We start from the raw sequence: 27,032 nt of genomic DNA on the forward strand, positions 1-27,032 counted from the left end.
AGGATGAGAACAAAGTTTGGGAGTGGCTGGAGCACGTTGCTTGATAAGAGGAGGTGGAAGGCTGGGAGGCAGAGAGGTGGGTAGGGGACAGATCCCTGAAGGCCCAGCAGGCCAGTGCAATGACTTGGGGTTTAATTTACTTGCAAAAGGGAGTCCCTGACAGGTAACAAGGCGGGCTGCATGAAATCTGGTTAAAACACATCAAAATTACTTGGAGAATCTATTAGCATACAAATGCCTCAAGGCCAGCTCCAGGGGAATCTGACCCTGTAGGTTCCCATGAGCCCAAGGAATCTATATTCATTGTTAACTGGCAGGTAGGTGATTGTGATGTGGGTGGTGCATGGTACATAGAAACCCTGATTGAATTCTGGGTATGTTCAGTGCTGTCATGAGCCTGTGTTTGTGGAGCTGAGACCACCCCTGTGAGAGGTCTGTGAGTGGAACCCTTAGGCTGATCAGGGTTGACCTTCCAAGTGAATGGAAGTTTGATTGGACTATACCACTGGAAGAAAGGTCCAACATACCAGTCCTGGACGAGTTAGTGGTCTTGAAAACAGCACTCAGAGCTGGGAATAGGAGCAACCTTGGGGCAGCATGGAAGTCATTCCTTCACCTAGCTCTAGCGTCATGGCCTTCTAATTTAGAAATGGGCCCACTGATTCCTGAGTATCATTTGGCTTTGGAGCCCTCTGTGGAGCTGTCAGCCTCTATATTTTGGTGGGTAGCTTTGACTATGACCTTGGACCCTGGGTATTTGCCCTTCATTCTCCATGGAATGTCATTTTTCAAGAAGGAAACTCATTGGTAGGGAAATTCAGGGACTCAGAAGTCCCAGCTTTAGTGGAGACTTAAGTTACCTGTCTTAAAATGGTCAACAGGGAAGGGCCGGCGCCATGGCTCACTTGGTTAATCCTCCACCTGCGGCACCAGCATATGGGTGCTGGGTTCTAGTCCCGGTTGCTCCTCTTCCAGTCCAGCTCTCTGCTGTGGCCTGGGAGGGCAGTGGAGGATGGCCCAAGTGCTTGGGCCCCTGCATCCACATGGGAGACCAGGAGGAAGCACCTGGCTCCTGGCTTTGGATCGGCGCAGCTCCGGCTGTAGCAGCCATTTGGGGAGTGAATCAGCGGAAAGAAGACCTTTCTCTCTGCCTCTCTCTCTCTCTCACTGTCTAACTCTACCTGTCAAAAAAAAAAAAAAAAAAAAAGGATCAACAGGGAAATATGGCTGTAAAAGATATCACAGAACACAGGCTCTTTCTTTGTCTTAACTGATGCTTACGCTAGCCCTAGTGGTTGGAATAACAACAGTTATTGCTGGCCGTACGTATTAACCCCAGCACTCCACTTTCTGGCTCTTGATTAAGAGTTTCCATTTACGGTGGGAGTGCACATGTTTTCCAGCTAGCAGAGTGCTCAGGAGGTAAACTTTTGCTTCTCTGAGTCCATTTAGCTCTGGCTCAGAGGCTTTCTCCAGAGGTACTCTGCAGCTAGTTTTCCTTGGCAAAGAGACTTGAAAACATTTTCTTTCCACTCTACAAGCTTGTCCTTGAAAAGAAAAGAACTTGAATGGCACCCAAAAGTGACCAGTATTTGTGTTTTTCTGGACATCTTTAAGGGTGACTGGGAAAGAACTGATCTCTGAGTTTATGAAGAATAATGGTTTCAGGCTTTATAGGAAGACACATTATGCTCAAGTATTTGCAACCTCAGTGACAAAGTGCTCGTCCCTGAGACAACTCTGCTGAGTTATGAGATATTGTGAGATAAACACACCAGGAGCATGTAGAGTAGTGGAAAATCCAAGAGTTGAATGGCATGGTGGGTTTCTCTTGGGCTCCCTAATGTCCAGGGAAGCAGCCCTCAGCCATGGTAGACTATACCCAAGGAAAAGAAGGGGTGGAGGTTCAGGCCACTTGTTTATCAAGGATGAGAGTAGCTATGCTAATGTGTTAACTCATGAGTGTCTATGACAAATCAGTTCTTTCAGGGTGAGGTTCTTCCTGAGAGAATATTTCACTCATAAAAACATCTGCCACTGAGTAGTCTGTGAAATGTTTTAGAGAAACTCGTGAGCTCAGACTTGACCCATTTAGCGTAGAGGAAGAGAACACATGTGGAAGCAGAACCTCTGAGGGATTCCTGTGTTGAGAGTGGTGCCAAAAATGGGCACACACATATGCACGTTCAAAAGTTTCACCCTCACAGCAACCCCGTGAGGTAGGGATAGCCTCTCTGAGCCTTGATGTTCATCTCTATAAGATGGGCATCTATGAATTGGATGTTCACGTGCTGGACGCTCAGTCCCCAGTGTGGTGATGTGAGTCTGCACTGGGAGAAGGTAATGCTAGCCTGGGAGAGGTGGTACCTGTGAGTGTGTGTGGTTATGAAAGAGCAAGAAGCCTGGGCTTTGTCTGTCTTCCTGTCCAGGACATGGCGCTGGCTGCCATGAGGCCCTCACCAGAGACCAAACCAATGAGGCCACCTGATCCTGAGTTTTCAGCCTCCAAAACTTTTCTTAGCAAATTACCCAGCCTCAAGTGTTTTATTACAGCAACAGGAAACGGACTAGTCCAGGAGATAAACCACTAACCAAAGTCACACAGCTGATAGGTGGCTGGGCAAGATCCCCACATTATGTAGCTGCATGTATGATTCATCCGCTCTTCACTTCACATTTTTTCCTTAACCCAGAAAGGACTAAGTCAATCAAACAAAACCGAAAATAACACAAGTCCAAGGTCACCTTAGATGTTCTCCATTTTCTGACTTCTTTCCTTGTCTGGGAGTTGGGGGTTTTGTTTTCCCCACAATCTTTCTTGCAAACATGTTCCTAATTTTTAATAAGCTAACAGTCTTCTCAGAAATATTTTCGTTTCTGTTCAGAAACTGTCACACACTGAACAAATTCTTGCCCAGCCCCGCTAGGTGGGGTAATTTAGAACAGGATATTGCCAAACATGGGAATAACGCACTGCAGATAAGAGAGGAAACCGTGAACTTTCCCAAGAATAAGGACAAAAAAATTAGTTTCCGGGGGCTCACTGGAACAGCACTAAGGTATCGTTATGAAGCACATCCGGGTAGGATAGCGTGGTATCTGGTGGTTGTCTGATCTGCAAAGAGCCGAGATTGCTCACCTAAGGGAAGTGGGTTGGTGTGCGAGGGGATCCCCCCTCGCTGCCGAGTTTCACATACCTGAAGTTGTTCTGCTGACTTCCTGGTTTCGTGGTCTTGGCCTCATTATTTAATGTTTCTGAACTTCACTATGCTCGCTGGCCAAACAGAAAGAATGGTTCCTAGATTTTAGGGCTGTGGAAAGATTGAAGGGAAGCGATGGATGTGTAGCTCTCGTCTGTAGTGCTTGAAACCAAATGGCTAGTAATGAGCATGGTTGTTAGGGTACGTGTGCAGAGAAACACTTTCAGACTTAGAAGGAATAAAACCACATTTCTGTAAATGAACTGCTCCGCAGGTTTTCTCGTCTGGCGTCTCTCTCTCTTCTCCCCACTTCCCGCTCCCACTCACTCTCCTTATTCCTCTCTCTCCTCTCTTCTCTCCTTTTAAGATATTCCCAATCTTTCAGTGTGAAAACAATGCAAATTTACAACCCCCAGTTTCTAGATTTCTTAACAATTCAGTAGTTATGTCCAGATTTCTGAAATTTCTAGGAAGGAGCCGAAGACCTCAGAAATCAAACAAGGTTTACAAAAAACCACTTGTGTCTCTTGACTTTTTAAAAACATTTACTTATTTGAATGGCAGAAGGATGGGGTGGGCAGATAGAGACAGGAGTCACACACACACACACACACACTTATACAGAGAGAGAGAGAGGAATCTCTGTGTGATGGCTCATTGCCCAGATGCCCTTCATAGCTAGGGCTGGGCCAGGCCAAAGTCAGGGGTCAGGAACTCCATCTGGGTCTCCCCATGGATGTCAGAGGCCCAAGCCCTTGGGCCATCTTCCACTGCCTTCTCATAAACGGAGCAGCTGGGACTTGAACCAGCACTCTGATATGAGAAACCAGTGTCGCACCAGCAACTTAACCCACTGCGCCACAACTTTTGATTTGTAGGTTACTTAAATGATAGTGGTGGTAAAGCTGGTTTTCTTTATTCCTAAAACTCACCTTAGCAACAATGTTTGCCTTTGACTTTCCATCAGAGCAGGTGCCACCAGTCTGCAGTTAAGGCCGTTCAGCTGCTGAATCTCATGGCCCCTTCTCAGCAAAACTCTAAGCAAAGGGTTTTCCTCAGGTTGCAGTGTGTAGGAGGACCCAGGTTTGAGTCCTGAATCCCATAATAATCTCTTCAATGCTGTTTTGTTCTTTTTTTTTTTTTTCCAGGTACTCTCCTCTGGGTATCGCCTGCCTAATTTGTGGGAAGATCATTGCAATCAAGGACTTAGAAGTGGTTGCTAGGCAACTGGGGATGTACATGATAACAGTGATTGTGGGCCTCATCATCCATGGTGGCATCTTTCTCCCTTTGATTTACTTTCTAGTGACCAGGAAAAACCCTTTCTCCTTTTTTGCTGGCATTTTCCAAGCTTGGATCACCGCCCTGGGTACTGCTTCCAGGTAGAGAATATAAGAAACCACCTTCTCCTTTCTCCCTCCCTCCCCCTCTTTGCCACTTCCTGTTTCTCAAAACCTTCACATTACAAGCTTCAATGAGAACTCTGTTCACAGAGTATTAAAGATCTTCTTGGAAAGGTAAATGCTTTGAAATGTTGGCTCTCTCTAAGAACTTTTGAGCCTTCTGGTGAACATTGATGTTGATAAGCGACATATTGGAAATAGGGTCTATTCTTCAGGTGAATGCATGCTATTGATTTGCTAAAGATAGAACTGCTTCTGTTTAATTTTAAATGTTTTCCAAAAGGGTGTAACAGGATGGTATTCAGTTAACATTCCACCTGTGATTTGGAAAATGCTATCATAAATATCACTCTATTGAGATTTTGGCAAATGAAATTTCAAAAGGAGGAGAGCCATCTTGTATAAGGTAAATGGTGTGTTAGGTGAGATTTTTCAAACGGAAGGCAGCCAAGTCTTTGACATTGGAATGAACCTTTCCTCAGCTGTCCTGCCCCATGTTGATTTTCTCAACATCAAGCTAACTTGAGTGGACATTGATGGAGAGTCGGTTCCACTTTCATCACCTGATTTCCAGGGCCCAGGAAGCCAGTGAGGACCCCAGAAACATGCAGAACATCATCTCGAACTGAATTTAGCAAAAACAAACCACTAATCCCTGACAATCTGATTTTCAAAGCCTAAAAAAGTTTCACTCTTCTGTTCTTTAAGAGTTGTTTCTATTACTGCCCTGCCCATGAGTCCTTGGTCACAAAACTAAGAACAAGGTCGTAAAACAGGGGCCAGGGAGCTGAATGAGTGTGGAAACCCCCAGCACATGGCCAGCTCCTGGCCACAGAGCCCATGGCCATGGCTGCTAGTCAGCTGGCCCCTCTGTGACGCAGTTGGCCTACAGTTCCAAGACTTCTGTGCAATCAGGTTTTCCTTGGGTGACCTAACAGATCCAGAGTTTCAACCACCAAAGGAGCAACATTACATCTCCATCTAACAAATCAATGAGCATTTGGTACCAATGGAATATGAGATTTCATAGAAAGCTGAAACATACAGTTCTGGGGAGCCAGACTTTCCATCCCATTTGCCAACATAAAAAATTCCTCAAAATGTCCTATTTTTTGTATGGTTTTATAAATTTCCTATGTCTAAGTATCTCTATCCATAAAGAACCTCTTTCTTTGGAGAGAAAGTAAGTATTCATTATTTTTGAAAACAATCATATTTAGTTTTACTTTTGTTTTCTGAAAATGAGTGTGGTACTTGCTATTGTGAGAAAGTTTAGGCAATGAATAAAAGTTTGAAGAAGAAACTGAACATAACCAGTTATTCTATTATCTAGAAATAGTAGGTAGCAACCCTTTAGTTTAGCTCTAGTTATTACCAATTCTTAGTACATTTGTTTTATAAATTGCTATTTTCACTGATCAGGGTTTTATAAAAATTATATCTATTAATATAGATATTTACTATTTCTTAAACAGCATCATCATACTGTCCCACAGTACAAACATGACCCCACTGCACCCCATGGATGAGCTTTTGAGGCACATCTGTTACACAAGGCTGTGACAAGCATCCAGGTTACCATAGTCGTGCACTGACTGCGTAACACTGTCTCAGCCTATTTTGGAGGTCCCATCAGATTGTAGTGCCTAGCAATGTCATAGCCTCTTAGTTTGTATGTGTTCACCCGGACATTTGTGGAAGGTCATCTCTAAACGACGCATTTGTCATAACGTGCCCCACCCCAAAGCAGAGCATGACTGTACATTGCTGCAAGGTTGCTTGATGACCCCGAGCATCAATTTCTACAAGTGGAATTTCTGAGTCCAAGTGGCATGCACGCTGCATTTTAGAAATGTACCAACACATTGCCATTCAGAAAAGATGATTTCTTTTTTTTTTGTCCCTGCTAACTGTGCTTGAGAATGAGCCTTTCCCCATCCTCTTATCAGCACCGGGTGTTATCAGTCCGTTTAAAACTTCCCAGTGCTATCGGTGAAGAACGTTCTTGCCGAATGTTTCGGAGTGAGAAGACCCAGCTTTCTGTGTTCCCTCTAGCCATCTGCCCCTCTCTGCTTTCCCCTGCCTTTTGGATTGTTTCTGACTCTGCACACTTCCGGTCTGAGGGATCATCCTCCCTCACTGATCGTCCAGTTCTCTGCATGTGTAAGAATATTAACTCCCATGTCAAATGTTGCCTGTAATGCCTCTCTCCGCTTGACGTCTGTGTTAAAAATTTACAGAGCTTTTTGCCACGAGAAGTTTTTGGTGTGTACAGAGTCAAAGGTGTGACTAAATAGTTAATAGTTAGAATTTCAGTTTTGCTCAGACCTTCTTCCCCACTCAAAGATGGTCAAATACTTTCCTTTCTTCTAATACCTTTTTGACTTCTATTTTTAAACTAAATGACTTCAAAATATTATTTTTGTCTTTTGAAAAAATATCCCATTATCCCAATACCTCAATCCCATTATCTCAATACAGGCTGTATTTTAAGGGATGTGGATGGTGCACATTCATATTTAAATCCAGGACAAATTCTTGGGTTATCTGACCGAGGCATCATCTGTGAAACTCAGCTCTTCCCCCTACCCTATATCTCACTTGAAAAAAAAACAGTGTGGTTTTAACCTTCAGTTAGAATGTGGCTTTTGCCGTGATGTGGAATTTTCTTTATTTAAAAGGCAATGTGGCAAGAGTTATGCATCAAGAGTTAACTCAGAGTTTCTTTGTCATAATGGCCTCAAAGGAAAAAAGTGTGAAGCCCAGGGCCAGCCCCTGAGTATTCTTCCTGCCTCCCTGGACCTTGTGCTGAATGACTACACAGAAGGCAGTTGATGGGCTTTCTCAGTGAGTGCAGAGACTAGTGTCTGGAAGGACAATGGAGAAGGCTGGCCTGGGATAGACCCTCTGACTTTAGTGCATGCTACTAAGACTAATTGGGAAAAATAAAAAGAATCTCAAGTATCTGTCATTATTATTAGCAACACTTGAAGATGATCATATGGTCTTTGAAGCAGGAGCCAGAAAGCCATGTCAGGATGCCAGCTTGTCAACACAGAAAGGCGTCAGTGTTCTCAAGTCCCAGCTTAGATGAATTAGGTCTGTGTAGGGTTTTGAGACACAAACAGAGTCCATCTAGTAGAGAAATAGAGAATATTTGCGTGCCTTTCCAATCATTATTTATGGTATATTTAATGTCTATAGAGTATTTTGTGACATTTTAAAGAAATGACTGCAACTATAGAAATTAATATATTCCAGTGATTCCACAAGTGCCCATATATTCATATGGTTGAGAATACCAGCTGCCAAATCATGACTTGGTTGCCATTTCAGACCAATCATTATGTCATGGAAACTCTTCAGAAAGGCCCCAGGAAAATAAAGGAGCATGGGTGAGAGGAGTAAGGAGGGTGCCTGACTTCCCAGGAAAACAGTTGGGGCGGCAGCCACGTACTATAGCACCCTGCTCATGAATGAAGCCAGGCTCCAGCTTTTTGCCTTGGGTTTATAAGATTTTAGTGATGAGACATCCCCAAACATTGATTTCTTCTCCCTTCCTAAAATCAAGAAGAAGGCACAATATAGCCCTCTGACCTGAAATCACAAAGAATCTTCTGGTAAGATGGCTGTGCTTCCTCTAAGGCTGCTAGGAAGAGCTTATGGGTCAATAGTTTGATAAGATGAAGATTTGGGCCTCTCTAAATTTTTAAGTTCCTGGGTTCCTTGGTTGTTCTTTGTAGGCCTGCAATCTATATCTGATTGAGCTTCCTTGAAGCTGATGATATTTTCCCTTTCTCTCAGAAACTGAGACATCTGCAGGTACCTATGTCCAGCCTAGTTGGACCCCAAATCTATTAAGTAAGAGGTAGAAACTATGACTGAGGCTGGAGGTGCAAGAGAGAAAACACCTGCAAAGGCTGTCTGCATTGAAGATTTTCCACTCACTGTACTAAGATTTAAATAGAAAGATGTGCCACAAAACACTCATATGGCACTTTGAGTGTTCTGCAGTCCTTTCCATATTACTTAGGCTTTGAAGCAACTCTATCTAGCCTCCCATGCGCTTCTACCCACACGGAGATAATACTCTGGCCCTCAGAAACCCTTGTCCTTGCAGGTCTCCTATTAATCCCCATTTCATATCTGAAAGGAGTGGTGTGAAGTCACACATCTTGTATCTTTGCTTAGCTGAAAAGCACATGTCACTGGAGAGACAGTAGAGTTGCCCAATGACTACATATCATGGAGTTTGTCCACGAGGCTCTCCAGTGAGTTGCTCAATGCACAGGTTCATAAGGAAGTGTGCTTGCCATGGTTGTCCAGCATTCTCAACATTAGTAGGGCCATCCCTAGGGGTTGGACTCAATCCATGCAGTCTTCTGTTGGAAACAGCATTTTTGGCATGAAGTTATAAGTCAATCAAAAATTAGTTCATTCCATTTTGCTGTTGACAGGTGATTCTTTTCTGACACAAGTGTTCTTGCAGCCAAATTAAAATAGGCAATCAAACATTCTTCAATATTTAATCCAAGATGGAAAAAGCAACTAAAAGAAAAAAGAGAACTTGAAACTCTGAGTGGAATTCAAAATCCAGAACCAAAAAAAATTCTGTTGCCTATTAGCATCTTAATAAGACTGAATTTGAGCCTCCTACTCATTAGTTTTTAAATTTGGCCCCAGATACTACTTTTTTAATGCCACATTGGTTTACGGGAACAAAAGAACAAACACTGCCTTGGCATTCCTGTTTGTGCTTTGTTTTGTTTCTCTGAAGTGGGCATAATTCTCTCTCTCTCTCTCTCTCTCTCTGTCCCTTAGTGCTGGGACATTGCCCGTCACCTTCCGATGCCTGGAAGAAAACCTTGGGATTGACAAGCGCGTGACCAGATTCGTCCTCCCTGTGGGAGCAACCATTAACATGGATGGTACAGCCCTTTATGAAGCGGTAGCTGCCATCTTTATAGCCCAAATGAATGGGGTTGTCCTGGATGGAGGCCAGATTGTGACTGTAAGGTGAGTGAAGTAGGGAGAGCCACCCCAAAACAACCTCCTGTGCTATTCCTCTCCACACTCTGGGCAGAGGCCACTGGAATCCTCAGTCCTCCTGCTGGAAAAATGATGAAAGAAATGGCAGAAGATGAATTATTGGCAGGCTTCAAAGGGAAAAGACTGAGGCATGGAAGCAACAGGCCTTCTGTTTCTATGGCACATGTGCGCTTCAGAAATTGGAAACCATTTGATGTGTAACAATCCCATGATGTAGGCAGGAGGGTTGTTTCAATGTGCATTTAACAAATGAGGAAAGGTAGGTGCTAAGAGGCATGGTAGCTTGTCCAAGCACTGGGAATGAGTTGGCAGAGCTGGAACTGGGTTCGACATCAGCTGACACTGGATCTAATTTTTCTTCCATTGGAATATACTCCCTTCAGTATTTCAGTGACTGATGGCAGAAATGATGACATATTGAAAGAGCATCCTCAATACAACATATATTATTTCATTAGAAATCAATAGTGTGTATTTTTGTTTTTATCAAAGCTTTTTTATTAACCATATGTAGTCATTATCTTTAAAAAGTCAGAAAATATGCTTTCCCAAGGGATCATTAAAAACACACAGCTTCTCTGTAAACTTAAAGATTAGACCTACCAGCCCAGACAATTTTAACACTTCTGGTTTATAAGTAGAGCCATTGAAAACAGCAGTGTTCAAACCACTCAGTGTCGTATATACATTATAGCATGATATAAGACACTTTGCAATCATTGCTTCAATACCATTACTCTCACTCCAAATAGAAGCTACAATGAAGCCCAGAGACAGTTTCTGGATTCAATTAAAGTAAGAAGAAAAGAAGAAAGAACAGTGAGCCTGCACTATCGTCTTATTCATGTCACCTCCCTACTTACTAATATCTTGATTTCCTATGAAGAAGGTACCCAAAATCAAGATTAGGGGCTATAAATTGGTGACTCATGGGCTAAAGGCAGCCTGCTTTGTTTGTCTCGTGATATGTTGCAAAAAAGCTACAATTATGGTATCTTGTAGGACAGGTGCCAACCAGCTCACCACAACATCCCTTGTTCCCTATTATTTATACCTGGCCTGATTCACCTGCCACCATTGCTTGACTCTTTATGAGTTATGAACCTTGAACTCTATGGTTTATAAGTTTGTTTCTGTCTCAGATCCCACAAGAGCAATGAATATGGGGAGTAGGATCACTAACTTCTGTATAACAAATACACTGTGGTAGAATGAAAATTCTAGAAATTGTAACAGTCAGAGCCCAGGTGATTCATTTTGGGAAATGAATTAGGTCGACACTGAAATACACAGCCAGCCTCCATAATGACCACAACTCTGCTCTTTGGGGACCTCTGAAGCGGCAGACCCTTTGCATGCTCTGGCCTTGAAAATGCTCAAAGCCCCAAAGAGAAGCAGTAGTCATTATCACCATTTTACAGAGGAGGAAAGCCAGGCTCAGGGAATTCATCTGACATGCCTGTGTTGTATGGCTATGGGTGCTGGAGGCATGAGTCAAACCCCTCTTCCATAGCCAACTTTTTCCACCATATATCATCTCTGCTTTCTGACTTTGACCAAAGGAAGATGTCAGAGTCATGTGGCTACCTCCCTTCTCCTCCACTGGTAAATGTCCTTGGGGTTCAAATTAAGGCACTAACCTTTTCCCAGACAACACCATCAGTCTTTCTATTAGGGATTCTAGAAATGATCTGATATCTGGGTTGACCTACAGCATTCAGCAGTTCATTCTCTGGGAGGCCATGAGTGATTTAGGGTAATTTTAGGAGACTCCCAACAGGGTTGCTCCATGGCCGACTTCTCTACATGATGAAATTCTTAAAAAGTCCAAGTTCACCAACTGACAGGTGTCTGTAGTGAAGCTGGAAATTGCCACTGATCATGTCCCTTGTGTGTTCTGAGGGCAAATTCTGCAGTGGAGTGACCACTTCATAGCTTTGCTAGTTTTTTCTATCTCTGATCAAATACATCCCAGATCAGGATGTATTTGTTGAAGCACAGATTTTCACCTCTTTTTATAACCACTCCAAAAGGTTTAATCAGTGTCTCATATGCATCTGAGTTCAGTTCAGCAACCATGTCTGCAAGTAAAGAAAAACTCAGCATGCTGTAACATCTAACATGCACAGAATATGGAAAAATTAATTACTAGTCATCAGATCTGTTGGTTCAGAGCATATCATCTGAAAATTTTCTTTGAGGCTATGTTGTCAAACTGTCTCAGCTAATGTAGATAAGGAAACAAGAAATGGAAAATCCATCACACACAGCCTTTCAGAGGAAGCTCTAAAAGTTGGGTTTCCAGATGCTGACTGAGGCTTCCATTTCTTGAGCATCTTAACTTGTGGTCTTAGAAACAACCCTAGAAAGTAGGCAGTGGGTTCTGTGTTTTACAGATGGGGGAAGTGAGGCACAGAATGGTAAAGTAAACCCACAGAAGTTTGCAGTGTTTGTTACCATCACCATTTACCACTACAGTGTAGTGCTAAAAATGAGATTTGAACCTGGACGATCTAACTCTGGGTCTGTGCTTTTAGCCATTATGCCTATGCCTCCACTAAACTGTATTCTTGGATTGTGCTTATTTCCTTACCTAAGCCTCACACCACCCTATGATGTATATACTAGGGAGCCTTAATTTCCTCATCTGTACCATAAGCACAGTAATCACACTTTCTAGGGTGTTTGGGAGCATAGTTGTGCTTGGTACGTTGTCACCCGTTAGTAAATATTAAGCACTAGTGTTGATATGCTTCTTGTTGGTCAATAAAATACAATACACCTAGAATATTAAAGAAAAATTTGGCAGTGACGTTGCGAATACCATGGCCTTACTGACAATGGAAAACATGCTTCAGGCCCAAGTATCAGACCTTCTAGATCACGTCCCTAAAGATATCACATGTGATAGGGAGCCAACCTTCCTTGATTTTAAAAACTCAAAGAGAAAAGGGCTCCCTTTGCCATGTAAAGATGAAGTCTGGACTCAGTTTTTGGCCTTGGTAGCAACTATGCTTCCCATCAGGTTCACACTGTAAGATGAGGACTTAGAGATGGAAAAATGGACCAATGAGTAAGAAGTTGGGATTGTGCTTGAATTACTTGAATTTATCCACACAGCATTTGTTTTATATTAAGAATGATACTACTGAGAATTTTCAATGGCAAAGGATGGTTGACCATATACATTTGAATCTCTGTTTCCTGGGCCAGTTCAACCAAATCCTTCTTAATTGTAGCTAAGACAGGGGCTGCCTCTGGAACGACCCAGACTGGAGTGCATGCAGCTCATTGCCTGCGATTTAACTGGAGGAAAAACAGCCAAGTCCAGCTTCATGGTGTGCTTCCAAGTAAATTCTTCCTCCTTTGCTTTCCTTGCATGTAAGAAAGTAGCGGCCAAGAATTCCCCACATAATCATTAGTTCATAGTTTTCAATTTAGGCACGAGACAGGCACTAAGATCCAGGATAACACTGGAATCAAGCAAATGATTGTTCAAATCTTAGAAAATCATTTTTCTTTTTTAAAGAAAATGTATTTGAAAGAGTGACAGGGAGAGAGATCCTCCATCTGCTGGTTCACTCCCCAAATGGTTGCAACAGTCAGAGCTGGACCAGGCTGAAACCAGGAAGCAGGAACTTCAGCTGGGTCTCCAACACATATGTCAGGAACTCAAGCACTTGAGCCAGCATCTGCTGCCTCCCCAGTGCATTAGCAGAGAGCCGGATGGGAAACCGAGCAGCCAGGACTCAATCAGGCACTCTGATTGGAGGCTCAGTTTGCTGCACCACAATACCCACTGCCAGCAGACCATTTGCAATTGTGTCCACTCATGCAGTCAGTGGTTTCATCATGGGAAAGCAGGTATTACCAAATAACTTCCTGTGTTTACTGTGAGGTTGTTCTCCTATGTTGTGTGTATGGTGTCTTGCACTACCTTCTGGCACCAGCCCTAGTGAAGTGGGAAACCAGGCAAAGCAGACAGAGGTGAGCACACAAAGGGAAAATCACTGTCCAAAAACTGTTGCGGGGCCCAGAATTCTACAGACAGACCCTCTGCCCATGGAAAGTGAGAGTATTACTGGAATAGACAAACAGATGGAGAATTGATTTTCATGAAGACTTTTATTTGCAGGATTTGTTCTTAACCAAAAGCTAATCAGAAAACATGGCTCCAGAGCAAAAGGACTAGTAAGAGAGACACATGGCAGAAGCAAAGGTGCTATAAATAAATACACATTCAAAACCAACAATATTGGAACTTGGGAAGTTCCTGTTCCCTGGTATTTTGTCTGCCTTGGGGAAATGGCTGAAAATTCCCATTGTTCAGCTCTTGGGGCTTTAGGGAAGTTTTCATTGCAAAGCACCCTGGCCCTGCCCAGATTTCTGGATAAGACTAGCAGCACACTTTTACAGGGGTGGGGCTGGTGGGTTGCAGTGTACTTGAACTCCCTTATTTTTTTTTTTTTTTAAATTTTTGACAGGCAGAGTGGACAGTGAGAGAGAGAGAGAGAGAGAAAGGTCTTCCTGTTGTCGTTGGTTCACCCTCCAATGGCTGCCGCGGCCTACACACTGCGGCCGGCGCACCGCGCTGTTCCGATGGCAGGAGCCAGGTGCTTCTCCTGGTCTCCCATGGGGTGCAGAGCCCAAACACTTGGGCCATCCTCCACTGCACTCCCTGGCCACAGCAGAGAGCTGGCCTGGAAGAGGGGCAACCGGGACAGGATCGGTGCCCCGACCGGGACTAGAACCCGGTGTGCCGGCGCCGCAAGGCGGAGGATTAGCCTGTTGAGCCACGGCGCCGGCCCCCTTATTTTTTTTTTTTAAAGATTTTTTTTTTTAAGATCTACTGATTGACTTCCCAGATGGCCACGACAGCCGGGGCTGGGCCAGGCCAAAGCCAGAAGTCAGGAGCCTTGTCTGGGTCTCCCATGTGGGTGGCAGGGACCCAAACACTTGGGACATTCTCCATTGCTTTTCCAGGTGATTAGCAGGGAGCTGGATTGGAATTGGCGCAACTGAGACACGAACTGAAACCCATATGGGAGGCCATCATCACAGGTGGCAGCTTGACCTGCTACACCACAACACTGGTCCAACTCTCTTATTTTTTAAAAAAAAATTTATTTATAGAAAGCCATCAATTTCACTTGTTTCATATATACAGATTTAGGAGCATAGTGATACTTCCCACCCCACCCTCCCTCCCGCCCATACTCCCACCCTCCTTCCTCCTTCCTTTCTTATTCTTTCTTTGAGTTTTCACCATGACATACTTTCAGTTTATTTTATAATCATAAGCTTAACCCTCCACTAAGTAAAAACTTCAACAAATTGTAAGAAGGGAAAAAAAAAGCACTGTTCCTCAACAGTAGAGACTAGGGCTGTAAACAATAGTCAAGTCTCAGAATGTCAATTTTACTCATATACATTATATTTTTGATACTCAGTTACCACAGATCAGGGAAAACATGATCTCTGTCTTTGGAGACTGGCTTATTTCAGTAAGTATAATGGTTTCCAGTTGTGTCCATTTTGTTGCAAATGACTCTCTTTTTTAAATGTATTAGCTCCTGAAAGCATCTGATCACCCCATGAATCAAAGATCATTACTAGTTCCTTTTTACAAAGGAGAATTCAAGGCACAAAACACATTGTGTTGCCCAGAGTCCTGGCACTGATAATAGGCAGATCTGGGATTTGAATTCAGGCAGTTCAAGTCCAGAACTTTGGCTGACACCCCCCCACACACACACACACACACTACACCTGCTGTGATCCAGATGGATTAAAGGCAAGTGGACTTCTCTAAACCCTAACACCAGCTCCACATTAATGGGGCCAATGGGTTCTGTGAATCAAAGCCGGAAGAGGTGCTCATACAATGATAGCCATAACTCAGGGTAGGATGATGGTAGGAAAAAAAAAAAATAACAAAAACACAGTATCTCTGAGGGCCTTTATTTCCTCCAATGTGTGATGGGACTTGGGGGAGACTCGGTTCTTCCCCATCTGTACTTGGTCACATGTTGAAAGTCTGACTGTCGGTTTGAAGTCCAAGTATTTATTCTAGAAACACTAGAACTCTATAACCACAAAGAAAGCAGCCCCTCATTTTTTCAGCACCCACAGAAGCAAGTTGGGGATCTCTGCTTTCAGAAGCATCCTTCCCTATAGAAATGTCAGCTTGTAGAAGTGGCATCCGGAAAGAGGAGGGAAGGCACTGCTGTTGGCTGCTTTGCAGAGACTCCCTGGCACCCGGACAGGGTGCTTGAACCCTGGATTAACCCCTTCCCAGAGACAAACTTCAAAATGGTGCTGAGTGTCCCCCAGCGTTGCTTGGAAATAAAAGGATGAGAGGTCTCTGAAAGAAAGCCCCCTTCCCCTTATTTCATTTTTGTTTCTTGGCATCTTCTTTCGGAATAATGTCCTTTGCAGCCCATGGTGAAGCATCCGGACATCTGAATCTCAGTGTCATTTGGAATATGTTGGTTTGTGCCCCCAGTGTCCACTCAGTTGAGTCTGGATATTCACTACCATGATATTGGCAGTGGCTGTTACTCCCCCCACCCCCACCCCAGAATGTTGCCATGTAGTGCACACGTCTCTGGGGCTCAGAGAGACATAGCGGCATAAGCAGAAATGAATGCAGTCATGTTCCTGTGGGAATTTAAGGGTTATTTGCTTTTCTTTAATATTTCCTTGCCTATTTTGAGAGCCACTTTAGCTTATTTCAGCTCTATGCTACATTGGGCTAACTCGGTATTATGATGGACTCAGGCTCCAGAGGCATCCATCACAGTGAACAGAGCCCAGCAGAGCCTCACTTCTGGGTCTCAGTACTTCAGGTCTCCCTATTCTTTGGCAAGGGGAAAGAGGAGGATTTTCTGGCTGTAGTAAAATTAGAGCTTCAGATGGCCTGCGGTGATTTTGCCAAGACTTTTGCCTCCTCCCGTGACCTGGCCTTCTCTGTTCTCACAGCCTCACAGCCACCCTGGCAAGTGTCGGTGCAGCCAGCATCCCCAGTGCCGGTCTGGTCACCATGCTCCTGATTCTGACAGCTGTGGGCCTGCCGACGGAGGACATCAGTCTGCTGGTGGCTGTGGACTGGCTGCTGTAAGTGCCTGCAGATGGGTTCTCGTCGTACTTTGAGTATTACCTCCCAGAGTCACATGGGTGGCAAGGTTGCAACCAAGACTGTAGCCAATCTCCTTGGCAACTTTCCTACTTCCTTCCTGATTCCTCTCCTCCAATATTCACTGAGTGCCTTTGGGAACCCAAGAAGAAAATGTTGGAGTCTGGTAGCCTCACAGTCTAGTGGAGGAATCGGCTAGATTATAATACCAAGTTAAATGTCTAGTGATAAGGAACCAACTCAGAACAGTATATTGAGCAAATTAAGCCTGACACAAAGGAGTGTGAACTCTGTGATCCCATCTATATGTAGCCCTAGGAAAAGAAAATGCAACAGATAGCAACAGAAAGAGATTTGTGGTTGCCTGGAACCAGGGGTAGGGGCATGGAGATTAACTAGGGAATGGCACAAGGAAAGCTTAAGGCAAGATAGAAATGTCCATTTGTCAAAAGTCATCATACCATGCCCTTAAATGGGTATGTTCTATTGTACATAAATTATACATCGATGAACTATAATAAAAATTAGAACACAAAAGCGTAATGATAGAGAGGCTTCCATCCCAGGGTAAGATGGGAGGGCAAAGTGGGGATACCAAGAAATGGTGAAAATGGTTGCTGAATTTGAGTGCCCACCACATTCCTGCTACTGTATGGAACACCTTACATACTCCTTTTTTAACATGACTCAATGTTTGGTAGCTCTCTCCTATTTTATAGATAAGGAAACTAAGATTTAGGGAAGTCAAGTGGCTTGGGGCTGGATGGAAATTCAACCATAGGTCTGCCTGGTTCTGGAGCCCTCCACATTCTTGTTCATGGTGGTATCCAAGCTTCCAATGGCAGTGATAGTTGAGTCAAATCATAACTAATAGGTAAATATTACCTAGGTATTGATAGATAGAGGGGCAAACAGGCATGCTGGTCAAGGCCAGCCTGCACAAAAGTACTATCTTCATCTGTTTTCTGTTGTGATAACAGAATTCCAGAGGCTGAATAATTTATAAAGAAGAGATTTATTTTGGCTCATTCTGGAAGTCTAAGAGCATGGCACTGGCATCGCTTAGCTTCTGGTGAGGGCCACATGTTGTTCCACGCATAGTAGAAGAATAGAAGGACCAGCGTGTGTGGGGGGTGGGGGGGGAAGAGAGGAGGGAACAAAGGAGCTGACCCGCTTCATAACAGCTCACTCTTGCAAGAACTAACCCATTCTCAAAAGAACTAACCCAGTCTCACAGAAAGACATTAATCCTACCTACAGGCCCCACTGCTCAACACTACTTCATTGACAACCACATTTAGACATAAATTTTAGTGGGGACAAAATCCTATCCAAACCACAGCAGGCACTGAGGCTACAAATAATGCAGGGACCGTGAGTAGTCTAGTGTTCTTAGAGGCAGGAAGTGGTGAGAGGTGGAGCAAGACAGACAATCTCAAAGGCCATGCACTTGACATGTCCAACTACCTTCCCCAATGGAGGGCGTTTTCCTGGTGTAGAAGACTTGCTGCCCATTCACAAAGGTGAGCAAGTTGAGCCAGATGGTCCCTAACCAGGATGTTGAACTGGGTCCTCTTTAAGGGCCCATTTGATGTTCTGGGAGGCATAAGTGATGCCTCCTATCTAGTCTTAGAATGAATGATAAGACCTTGAATGATGCCCTGGGCTTCAGTGTCAGAGGTTCAGAGTGACAAGTGCTCTGGCCTACAGTTCCAAGACCAAAGTGCCTACACGTACTTGTTTTTTAAGCTGCCTCACACATTTTTTTTCCTGACAGTGGCACAGATTTTAAGACCCAGAAACTATATTTTATGAACTTCAGTTTGTTTCTCCTCACTGTTCTTACCCTCTCAAAGAGAAAAAAATCCAAAGTGACAAAGCCCACTAGAAGGAAGCCACATACAATGTGCCTGCTGTTGGTGCAGTCAGTGATGTTATGTTAGAAGTAAGAAGTGGCTCTCAGACATGATCTGTTCAACACTGGAAAGCTCCAAGGAATGCCATGGGTCTTCTTCCCAACTGACTCTTTTATCACCAGAGAAATGTTCTGGAAATGCCTCTAGCACGAGGCTGAAGAGCAAACTAAATAACCTCATGTCAGTCCCTGCGGCATCTCAGGGGGAGGTGGTGGTGGGGCCTTCTGCTGTGCCCCGCGTTGGCTTCAAGGGGCAGCCTTTCTGACGACATCCACTCAGACAAGGTAGCTGAGATGTGATGATAGTGTGGGGTGCGGAGGGTTGGGAGAGAACAGGATGACGGAGTTGAAGGAGAGGGGTAGGATTTGGATGGGAAGGCGTAAATGAAGACCTTGGCAGAGGTTTGAGAATGCAATGCATAGTAAGAGCTCGTAAATCAGTACTAACCTTAACCACACAACTGCCATGTCCAAGGGTGCTGTTCACATTCCTCATGCTTCCCCTGCAACCAGTCCCTTACATGTTCCCTTGCCTCTGCTTCTTGAGCCTCTTCAACTCGTATTATCACTGAGGTTCCCTTGCCCACTGTGACTGTGTGGCCCAGTCTCCTCTTGGAGCTTGTTTCTGAGGTTTAAACTCCACCATTAGAGGGTCATCTTTTCAAAAAAAAAACTATTATTATAGAGACTGCCTTCGTTATAATGCAAATGAGTACATTTCTTTGAGTAGAGAAAATACACTAATATTATCAGAAAAAAAAAGGAGCTGATATGTGGTGGATATTTATTACAATGTCTTTACTTCTATTTTCATTTAATCTTTAAAGAACCTGTTGATGTATTTAACAAATGACGAGACTGTCAATCAGAAAGGTCAAGTCTTTTGTCTGAATCCCAGCAGCATTTGTGTGGCCAGGTCATAGCCCTTTAAGCTACCTCCATATAACATCCTAAGTTCTACCAAGCAATTCTAACAGTGGGAGGGAGGAGGAAAGAGGTCCAGACTTGGGAAGTGTGGGGAAGACAGTTGTATTGGGGTCACACTGTGCTTTGATTTGTATGTGTCTTCCTTACAAAGGTTATGTTGAAATTGAATCACCATTGTCACACTATAGGAAGTGATCAGACCACAAGGGCTCCACCCTCATAAGCGGGATTGATACATCATAAAAGGGCAAGTCCTCTTTCTTTCTTTGTTGTTCTGCCTTCTATCATGTAAGGACATCAGCTGCCAGCACCTTAATCTTGGACTTCCCAGATTCTGGAACTGCAGGAAAAGAAATTTCTGCTCTTTAACAATTACCAGTCTCAAGTATTTTGCTATAGAAACACAGAATAAGACACCTCTGGTTGAAGGTACTAACCAAGGCAATTTGGTTTGACCTGTTTTTCCCTCCCCTTCCAGGATTAAAACAAAACAGATACTCTAAATGGGGACAAATGGGGTGCAGTCAAGGTCTTGGGCACTCTCAGAATTGACATCCTCCAGCCCCACTAGGTTTATCACTGTGGTCCCAGGTCTTCCTGGCAATCACTTGCTTCCAAGCCTGTTGGACAAAAGTCATTTCATGAAACATTCAAGACCCTGCCTGCTTCTGACCTAAGTGTTAGCAAATGGCATAAGAGACTGGGTCATCCCGCATCACCCCACGCAGGTGCTCATGTGCTCACACTCGCACAGGGAAGCCAGGCACCCTGACTCCAGTGCTGACACAGGCCAGCAGGAAGGAGTCGACTGAACAACAGAAAATGATGACACAGTTGGATTAAGTATGTTGATGAAATAATAAAAGAGAAAGCTCTCTTGGGCTGGCACTGGAATGAAGGGAGCAGATGAAGAGGTCTTCTCTGGTATGGGGGCTCTGATCTCACATGGACAGAGGCCATGTGGCCAAGAGGTAGGAATGTGGTTGAGAGCTCTGAACTTCTCTTCTATGGTACTTCGGGCAAGGGTCTCATTCGTTGGGCCTCAGCTACATGACATGTACAATGGGAACAATGACCTAACGGATTCAGAGCAGAAGTCTAAACCCAATGCCTATGAGTGCCCTGGAGTAGCTTTTGGCTGTGATGGATATACAAATGGGTATACAAATAAGCCTGGGCATTCCTTTTAAGAAGAAAAGAACAAGGAAGGGTAGAGGACCCTGGGAAAATGTGTGTCAGAGTCCGGAGCTATTCAGCTTTCAATCTGCTTTGAATTAGTAATTGGGCCACATTCTTTCTCACCATAGAGAGGGGTTCTGGAAACAAGCTGGGCCCATGGCTGTCGGGTGCTTGTTCTTGTGTGAGTGAGGAGAGGATGGTGGGGGTAGTTTGAGTTGAGATTGGGGTTCAAGGGGAGGCCAGCTGTTCCCGAAAAAAGTAGTTTGAAAAGAAAAAGAAAAGGGAAAATGTTTCCTCCCTAGGCAAGGTTTATAAGCATTTATAACTAGCAATTTTTCAATTTAAAACCAAACAAAGCCTACAGTGACATTTAATATGTCGTGGTGTTTGCCAACTGCTGGAGACCAGCCAGCCTCATTACTGCCTGCTACACCCTGGATGTTTTTCAACAGGCAGGCTTAGCTGCTCTCTAAATGTCATGGTGAAAGCCAAGACCGAGGAGCCTGAAAAGTGTCTGTGTCCTGCAGCACTGGATGTGCAGGCCTGGTTAAAAGCAGAACCTCCTCTTGGGTCCCTTTGCATGGAGAGTTCTTGGCATAGGTTTTTAGGAGATCTCACTGACAACCCATTCTGTCTGTGTGGAGGAGGTGGGCGGGAGTGAAAGCTGGGAATCAATACCCAGGAGAGGTGATAGGTAACTGTGTCTCACCACAGATCAGGGAGGGAAAGCCGGAAGACAGTGAAACCGGCATGGACCTGAGACCCACTCCTCACCAAACACTCTGCTGGTGAGATCTGATCTGGGCTCACATTTGCTAATCAGGGGAATACAGTGGAGCTGGCATGCTTCCAGCCTGCAGGAAGGCTTCCGAAGCTGCTCCAGCTAGCACCCCTTCCTGCAGGGAATAGAGCTTTGGTTCTCTAACTTGACCGTGTTCTAGAATCTCCTGCAGATTTTGGAGGTCTGGGCTGCGGGGACCAAAATTCAGCATTTCTAATAAATTGCAGGTGATGCAGATGATGCCGTCCAAGGCCCTCCCTCCCAGAAGCAATGGACTAGAGACAGAAGAGGAACGGGAGTCCCTGATTGTGGCTACATGAGAACCTCTGTCCTTCCTTGAGTAGGCAGTCCATGCATTCATTCAATGAAATAAATTCAAAGGACTAAGGATGCTTAAAGCCAATACTTAGTGAGCGCCTCATAAGTATTAGACATTATGCTAAGCACTTAATATGAACTGGTTTAAAAGTCATAGCACATTTTGAGGCAACTGAGAGCATTATTGCCACCATACTGTTGAAGAAACTGAGGCTCAGACAGAAGCAATCCATCTCAGTTTAGTGGCTGTTAAATGCATGGATGAGGATTCAAGCTCAGATCATGCAGATGTGCCTTGGGCGTTCCAGGTTATCAATACAGACCGTGTTACCTGTATACTGACAGGGACACACCACACACATGTCTGTGACTTAACCTCTCCTCCGTGTCTACTAGGAAATAAAATGAAGCCCTACATCCACCATATCCCAGGGCTTAAGTTTATCTTAGTCTTTGATTTCCCCACTTACACGACCTCACTTCTTTCCATTTTATCTCCAGTCTAGGTCAACCCTTCCTTGGCGTGTGACCCCTTTTCCACAGAGCCCATCCCTCCCCTGCCAAGGCACTGTAATGGCAGATCAAGGGGGCAGGGTGGAGCTATACTTCTGCACAGCAAGATAATTTCTTTAGCACATCACAAAAGAAATGTGTTCATGGCAAGGGGAGTGGCCTCAGGAGAGGCACAAAATGAAAAGGAAAGTCTCTTTTCACCCATCTTTGAGTCTCCAGTGTTGTTTCTCTGAAGTAATCCCTGTGAATAATTTCAAAAAGCATAAAAATTAAAATTTAATATTAGGCACCAATTTTCTTAAATTTTTTTTTTAAAAAAGCTTTCTGTGTTCTCTCTGCATTGGTAAATCCCCTTTCCTGGTCTTCTTTGTCTGTCTGGGTCTCCCTGCTGTCCATCTCCTTGGGTCTTCCCCCAGCTCTCTGTCCACCACTCTCACTTTCATGTGCAAAGCAATTTGGGCTCTCTGTGTTCCTCCTCTTCCTAAGTCATGGCTCGCTACCTATTTGTTCACCACCGAGATATCAGGATTGCAATCCAGATGTTTTGCTAAACAAAACCAGTTCTCTGTATAGAGTTAGTCTGCTTCCAACTCAGATTAACAGTCCATCCTCACCCTGCCTCTGTCACATATCTACCTGCCCAGTCTCCTCAAGCCTGCCACTGCCAAAAACTGGATACAGTTGGCTCTCTGAACCCATCAGTTCCATATCAGCAGATTCAACCAACTATCAGTCCAAATATTTGGGCAGAAAATCACATCTATAGTGAATACGCACAGATTTTTTTATCATTGTTCCATAAACAATGGAACTGCAATGCAAATGACTATTTGCATAACATTTACACCGTATTAGGTATTGTGAGTAATCCAGAGAGGATTTCAAGTATACAAGAGGCTGCGCATAGATTATATGCAGATACTAGGCTGTCTTATAAAAGGAATTTTAGCAACTGCAGATTTTGGTGTCTGAGATGTTCCTGATCCAGTGCCCCATGGACACGATGATTCTAAAATGTGGATCAGCTTTCAAAGACTTTTTAGTCTAGGAACAGGGTCCAGAAGTCCCAACCACATGTAGGTACAAAAAGAGGAGTACATATAAGACTTGACAGGAGGCTAAAAGGAGGTGATCCTTTCTGCTTATGTCCTGGACTGATGGCAGGAATATGATGAACAGCCATTGGTATAGCACTCACTTTGTGCTGTGTACCACACAGTTCTATGCAGAGTGTTGGGGGGTCTCTCACATGGTGTGTACTCCATACACATTAGCAGGTACCACCTTCTCAGCATGCTTAGAGGTGAGTATTGTTATCCAGGCTTTCCAAGTGGCAGAGCTGAGTGGGAAGGCTAAGGAACTTGCCCTGCTGGAGCCAGGACTGCAGCACAACTGGGATCCAAAGTTCACACTTCTAAGCAGTGCTTAGGTGGGCCTGCTTCGCTTCCCTAACCCCATGTAGCTTTAACCTTTGGATGCTAGAATCATGCCCTTAGACCTGGGGCCTCAGGTGACTCCATGGCCACACTGTGCCCCTGATACAGTTCCTCAGCTCCCAGCATCCAAAGAGGCAGATGCCATGGCTTCTTTCTATTAAGCTGAATCATGTGAAGCTGCCAATAGTTGACCTTTTTAGATTTATGAAATGGCAATTCCATGTGATTCAACCCAATACAAGGAACCAGATGAATTGTGGGCAACCCAGCTCCTTCAGCTCTGTTTTTCCGTGAGAATTGGGACCTTCAGACAATCCCACATCTTTCTGTTGGAGGACTGAGAGCAAGATATGGCAAAGCGACAGAGTCCCCTGGTGATGGCTTTTCTTCCAGTGAACCAGACCCAGTGACTCAGGGTAAAGAACACAGTGAAGCCCCTCTTTCGTTTTTGTTCCTGGTGACCCTGAAAGGAAGAACGGTGTGCCCTGTAGAGAATCCATTCAATGACAGCTTCGGCTCTGGTCTCCATCCCCTTCTCGCAGGTCTGATGCACAGCACCCAGACCCAAAGATAGCAGTCAGCTCTCTGATTTCCTTTTTAAACCAAGGAGGTTAAAAGCTTCTAAGACCAACATGAAAGACAAGCCTTTCTGAGTGGAGAGGGCTGATTTTGGAGAAAAAAATAATGAAAGTATTTGCCTGTGGAGGAATTTTCCACATGTGGACCATAAATTCCCATATCCTGCTTTGGGCCAGAGTTGGACTTTCCCAGAATTGGTCAGACATTCCCTGGGTGGCCTCAAGCATACTTTGTTGTGCCGGTCAGTCCTGATTGACCTCCTGGCCAGGCATCCTGGGAATTTTCCCGGTATGCTTTGTGGCAGAGGATCCTGGCTTGGTCGGGTTATTATACTTTAGCCCAAATTGAAGCCTTGCTGTTCAACAGATCTCCTTTAACTTCTTATCATCTCCTTAGAAGTCTGTCTTTTGAGACTTGCTGTTCCCTGCTTCTCTTCTGGATGATGGAGCAGAGAATTTCCACCGAGGGACATGGGCTTCATCTCCACTGTGGATCCCACCTCTCTGATCTACCTGGGGACCTAACTGGCCCAGCTATTTCCTCTTCTCTCTACCTTCAGTTTCTTCTAACTCCTCTCTTTCAGATTTAAATGTGCTAGTATTCCACCTCTTAAAGTAAAAGGAAACCAAAATTCTTTTTGTCTATCTTCTGCCTCCCTCTGGCTACCATTCCCTTGCCTTGACTTCTCAATCTTCGTGAATAAGTGGATTATGCATAATGTCTGCACTTCTTTAACTTGTATTCAATTGTGTTCCATACAGTGAGCTGGCTTCTATCTCTGCTTCTGTGTAACTGCCCTTGGTGGGTCAATAATGGCCTCTGGGTCACTTAAACCAACCTCTTGGCAATAATTGGCTTCTCTACCCTTGTTTTTAAATATAGTTCCCTTTACTCTTCTGCTTTCCTTTTGCCTTTGCAGGCTGTTACTCCTTGGCCCTAATGTTGGTTGTCCTCAGTACTCTAGTAGATTGTCTGACTCTACATTCTTTTCAAGAGTGAACTAAACACCCTGTCACATCCATGACTGTCTCTGTGTAATGATTCCCAATTTACCACCTGCACTTCTGGTGGGACTCCTGGCTCTCAGTCCATATTTCCAGCCATCTGTGGGATATTTCTCTTAAGAGAGTCACATACCTTACGCTCAACATCATCAAATTGAAGTCATAAACTTTTCCATCCCAATTAGTTGTGCCTCCCTACCTGAGGTGGCAATGTCCACTGGTTGCCAAATTCAGAAATCTAAGATGGGGGCCAATGTTGTGGTGCAGAGGGTTAAGCTGCTGCCTGCACTTCCAGCATCCCATATGAATGCCAGTTTGAGTCCTGGCTGCTCCACTTCCAATCCAGCTCTCTGCCAGTATGCCTAGAAAAGCAGAAAAAGATGGCCCCAAGTACTTGGACCCCTGCACTGATGTGGGAGACCCAAATGGAGTTACTGGCTCCTGGCTTCACCCTGGTCCATCTGCAGCTGTTGTGGTCATTTGGGGAATAAGGCAATGGATGGAGGCTTGTGCCCTCCTCCCTCCCTCCCTCCAACCCTCTCTCCTTCTCTCTCTCTCACTCTCCCTCTTTTTCCCCCTCTCCTTTTCTTCCTGTAGCTCTGTCTTTCAAGTAAATAGATGAATTAAAAGAAAATCTAAAAGGAATCCTTGACTTTTAATTTTTATTCCTAATGGCTAATCAGTCTTCAAGTCCTATTATTCTCTCCTGAAACTCCTTAAACCTATATTTTCACATGTGCAGCACATTCTGTTTAACTGAATTTCACTCTGTTCTGTGCTTCCTCAGTCCATTCTTCAGTGGACTAAGCATGGTCTTTACCTTCAATGGGTCCTTATTACACTTGAAATGTTGACCTAACTTCTGAATCTGTCTGATAAAATCATACATGATTTGGCTGATTTTTTACATTCTGCCTCTCCCATTGCACTCATAGCCATCCTCATTTCTTCTGAGTCTCCTATGTCTTACATTTCATGTGTATTATTTCTTTCCTCTCTTTAGATCATTCATGGACTGATCCTTAGAGCTAAACTCAACAAGTCAAGGGTTAAAGAAACAGGAGTTTCTCATGTAGCTTTATCATTATTCTATAATGAGGAATAAGTTTGATAACAGCAATTAGAATTCATCCTAAACCTTTGTTCTAAGAACAAATTACAGTTTCTACTTTTGCTGGAACTAATTGTAGCATTCTTCTATTACTTGAATTGAGAAGTAGACTGTCCTAGACTAAGAATATCTCCAAAGAATTTTTACTTGAACTTCTAGTTTATGTGTGTGTGTGTGTGTGTGTTTCCAGCACTTTTATCTTTAGGGTTTTGAATATTTAGTAAACATGGCCTAAAAGATTCTTCATACCGATTTGGCTTTAATTTATACATAAGAAGACACGATTTACTCTTAAGAACTTAATTAGCTTTCCTAGTAAGGATCTTCTCAGAGGGAGGATTATCAGCCATCATATTTTTTTAAGAGAGAACTTGTAACACAAGATTTAAGGAAGGCTTTTCTTAATACTTCCTGGTTCCAAACATATTCTGGAAGACTTATTTTTTTTAAGTTAATAGAGTAGGATAAGATATTTTAGTTTT

The 27,032-nt window shown here is 44.0% G+C and overlaps 1 protein-coding gene across 2 annotated transcripts in view; it reads left to right on the forward strand.

Moving 5' to 3' along the window:
* SLC1A2 (solute carrier family 1 member 2) overlaps window positions 1-27,032 on the forward strand; it is a 112,446-nt gene that overhangs the window by 70,517 nt on the left and 14,897 nt on the right. For both annotated transcript variants that reach the window (XM_062196307.1, XM_062196306.1), the window contains exons 7-9: window positions 4,349-4,582; window positions 9,425-9,619; window positions 16,634-16,768. In XM_062196307.1, coding sequence (XP_062052291.1) covers window positions 4,349-4,582; window positions 9,425-9,619; window positions 16,634-16,768 — 564 coding nt within the window. The remainder of the gene's footprint in view (window positions 1-4,348; window positions 4,583-9,424; window positions 9,620-16,633; window positions 16,769-27,032) is intronic.

Source organism: Lepus europaeus, chromosome 7 (assembly GCF_033115175.1).
Source record: "Lepus europaeus isolate LE1 chromosome 7, mLepTim1.pri, whole genome shotgun sequence".
Lineage (NCBI taxonomy): Eukaryota > Metazoa > Chordata > Mammalia > Lagomorpha > Leporidae > Lepus > Lepus europaeus.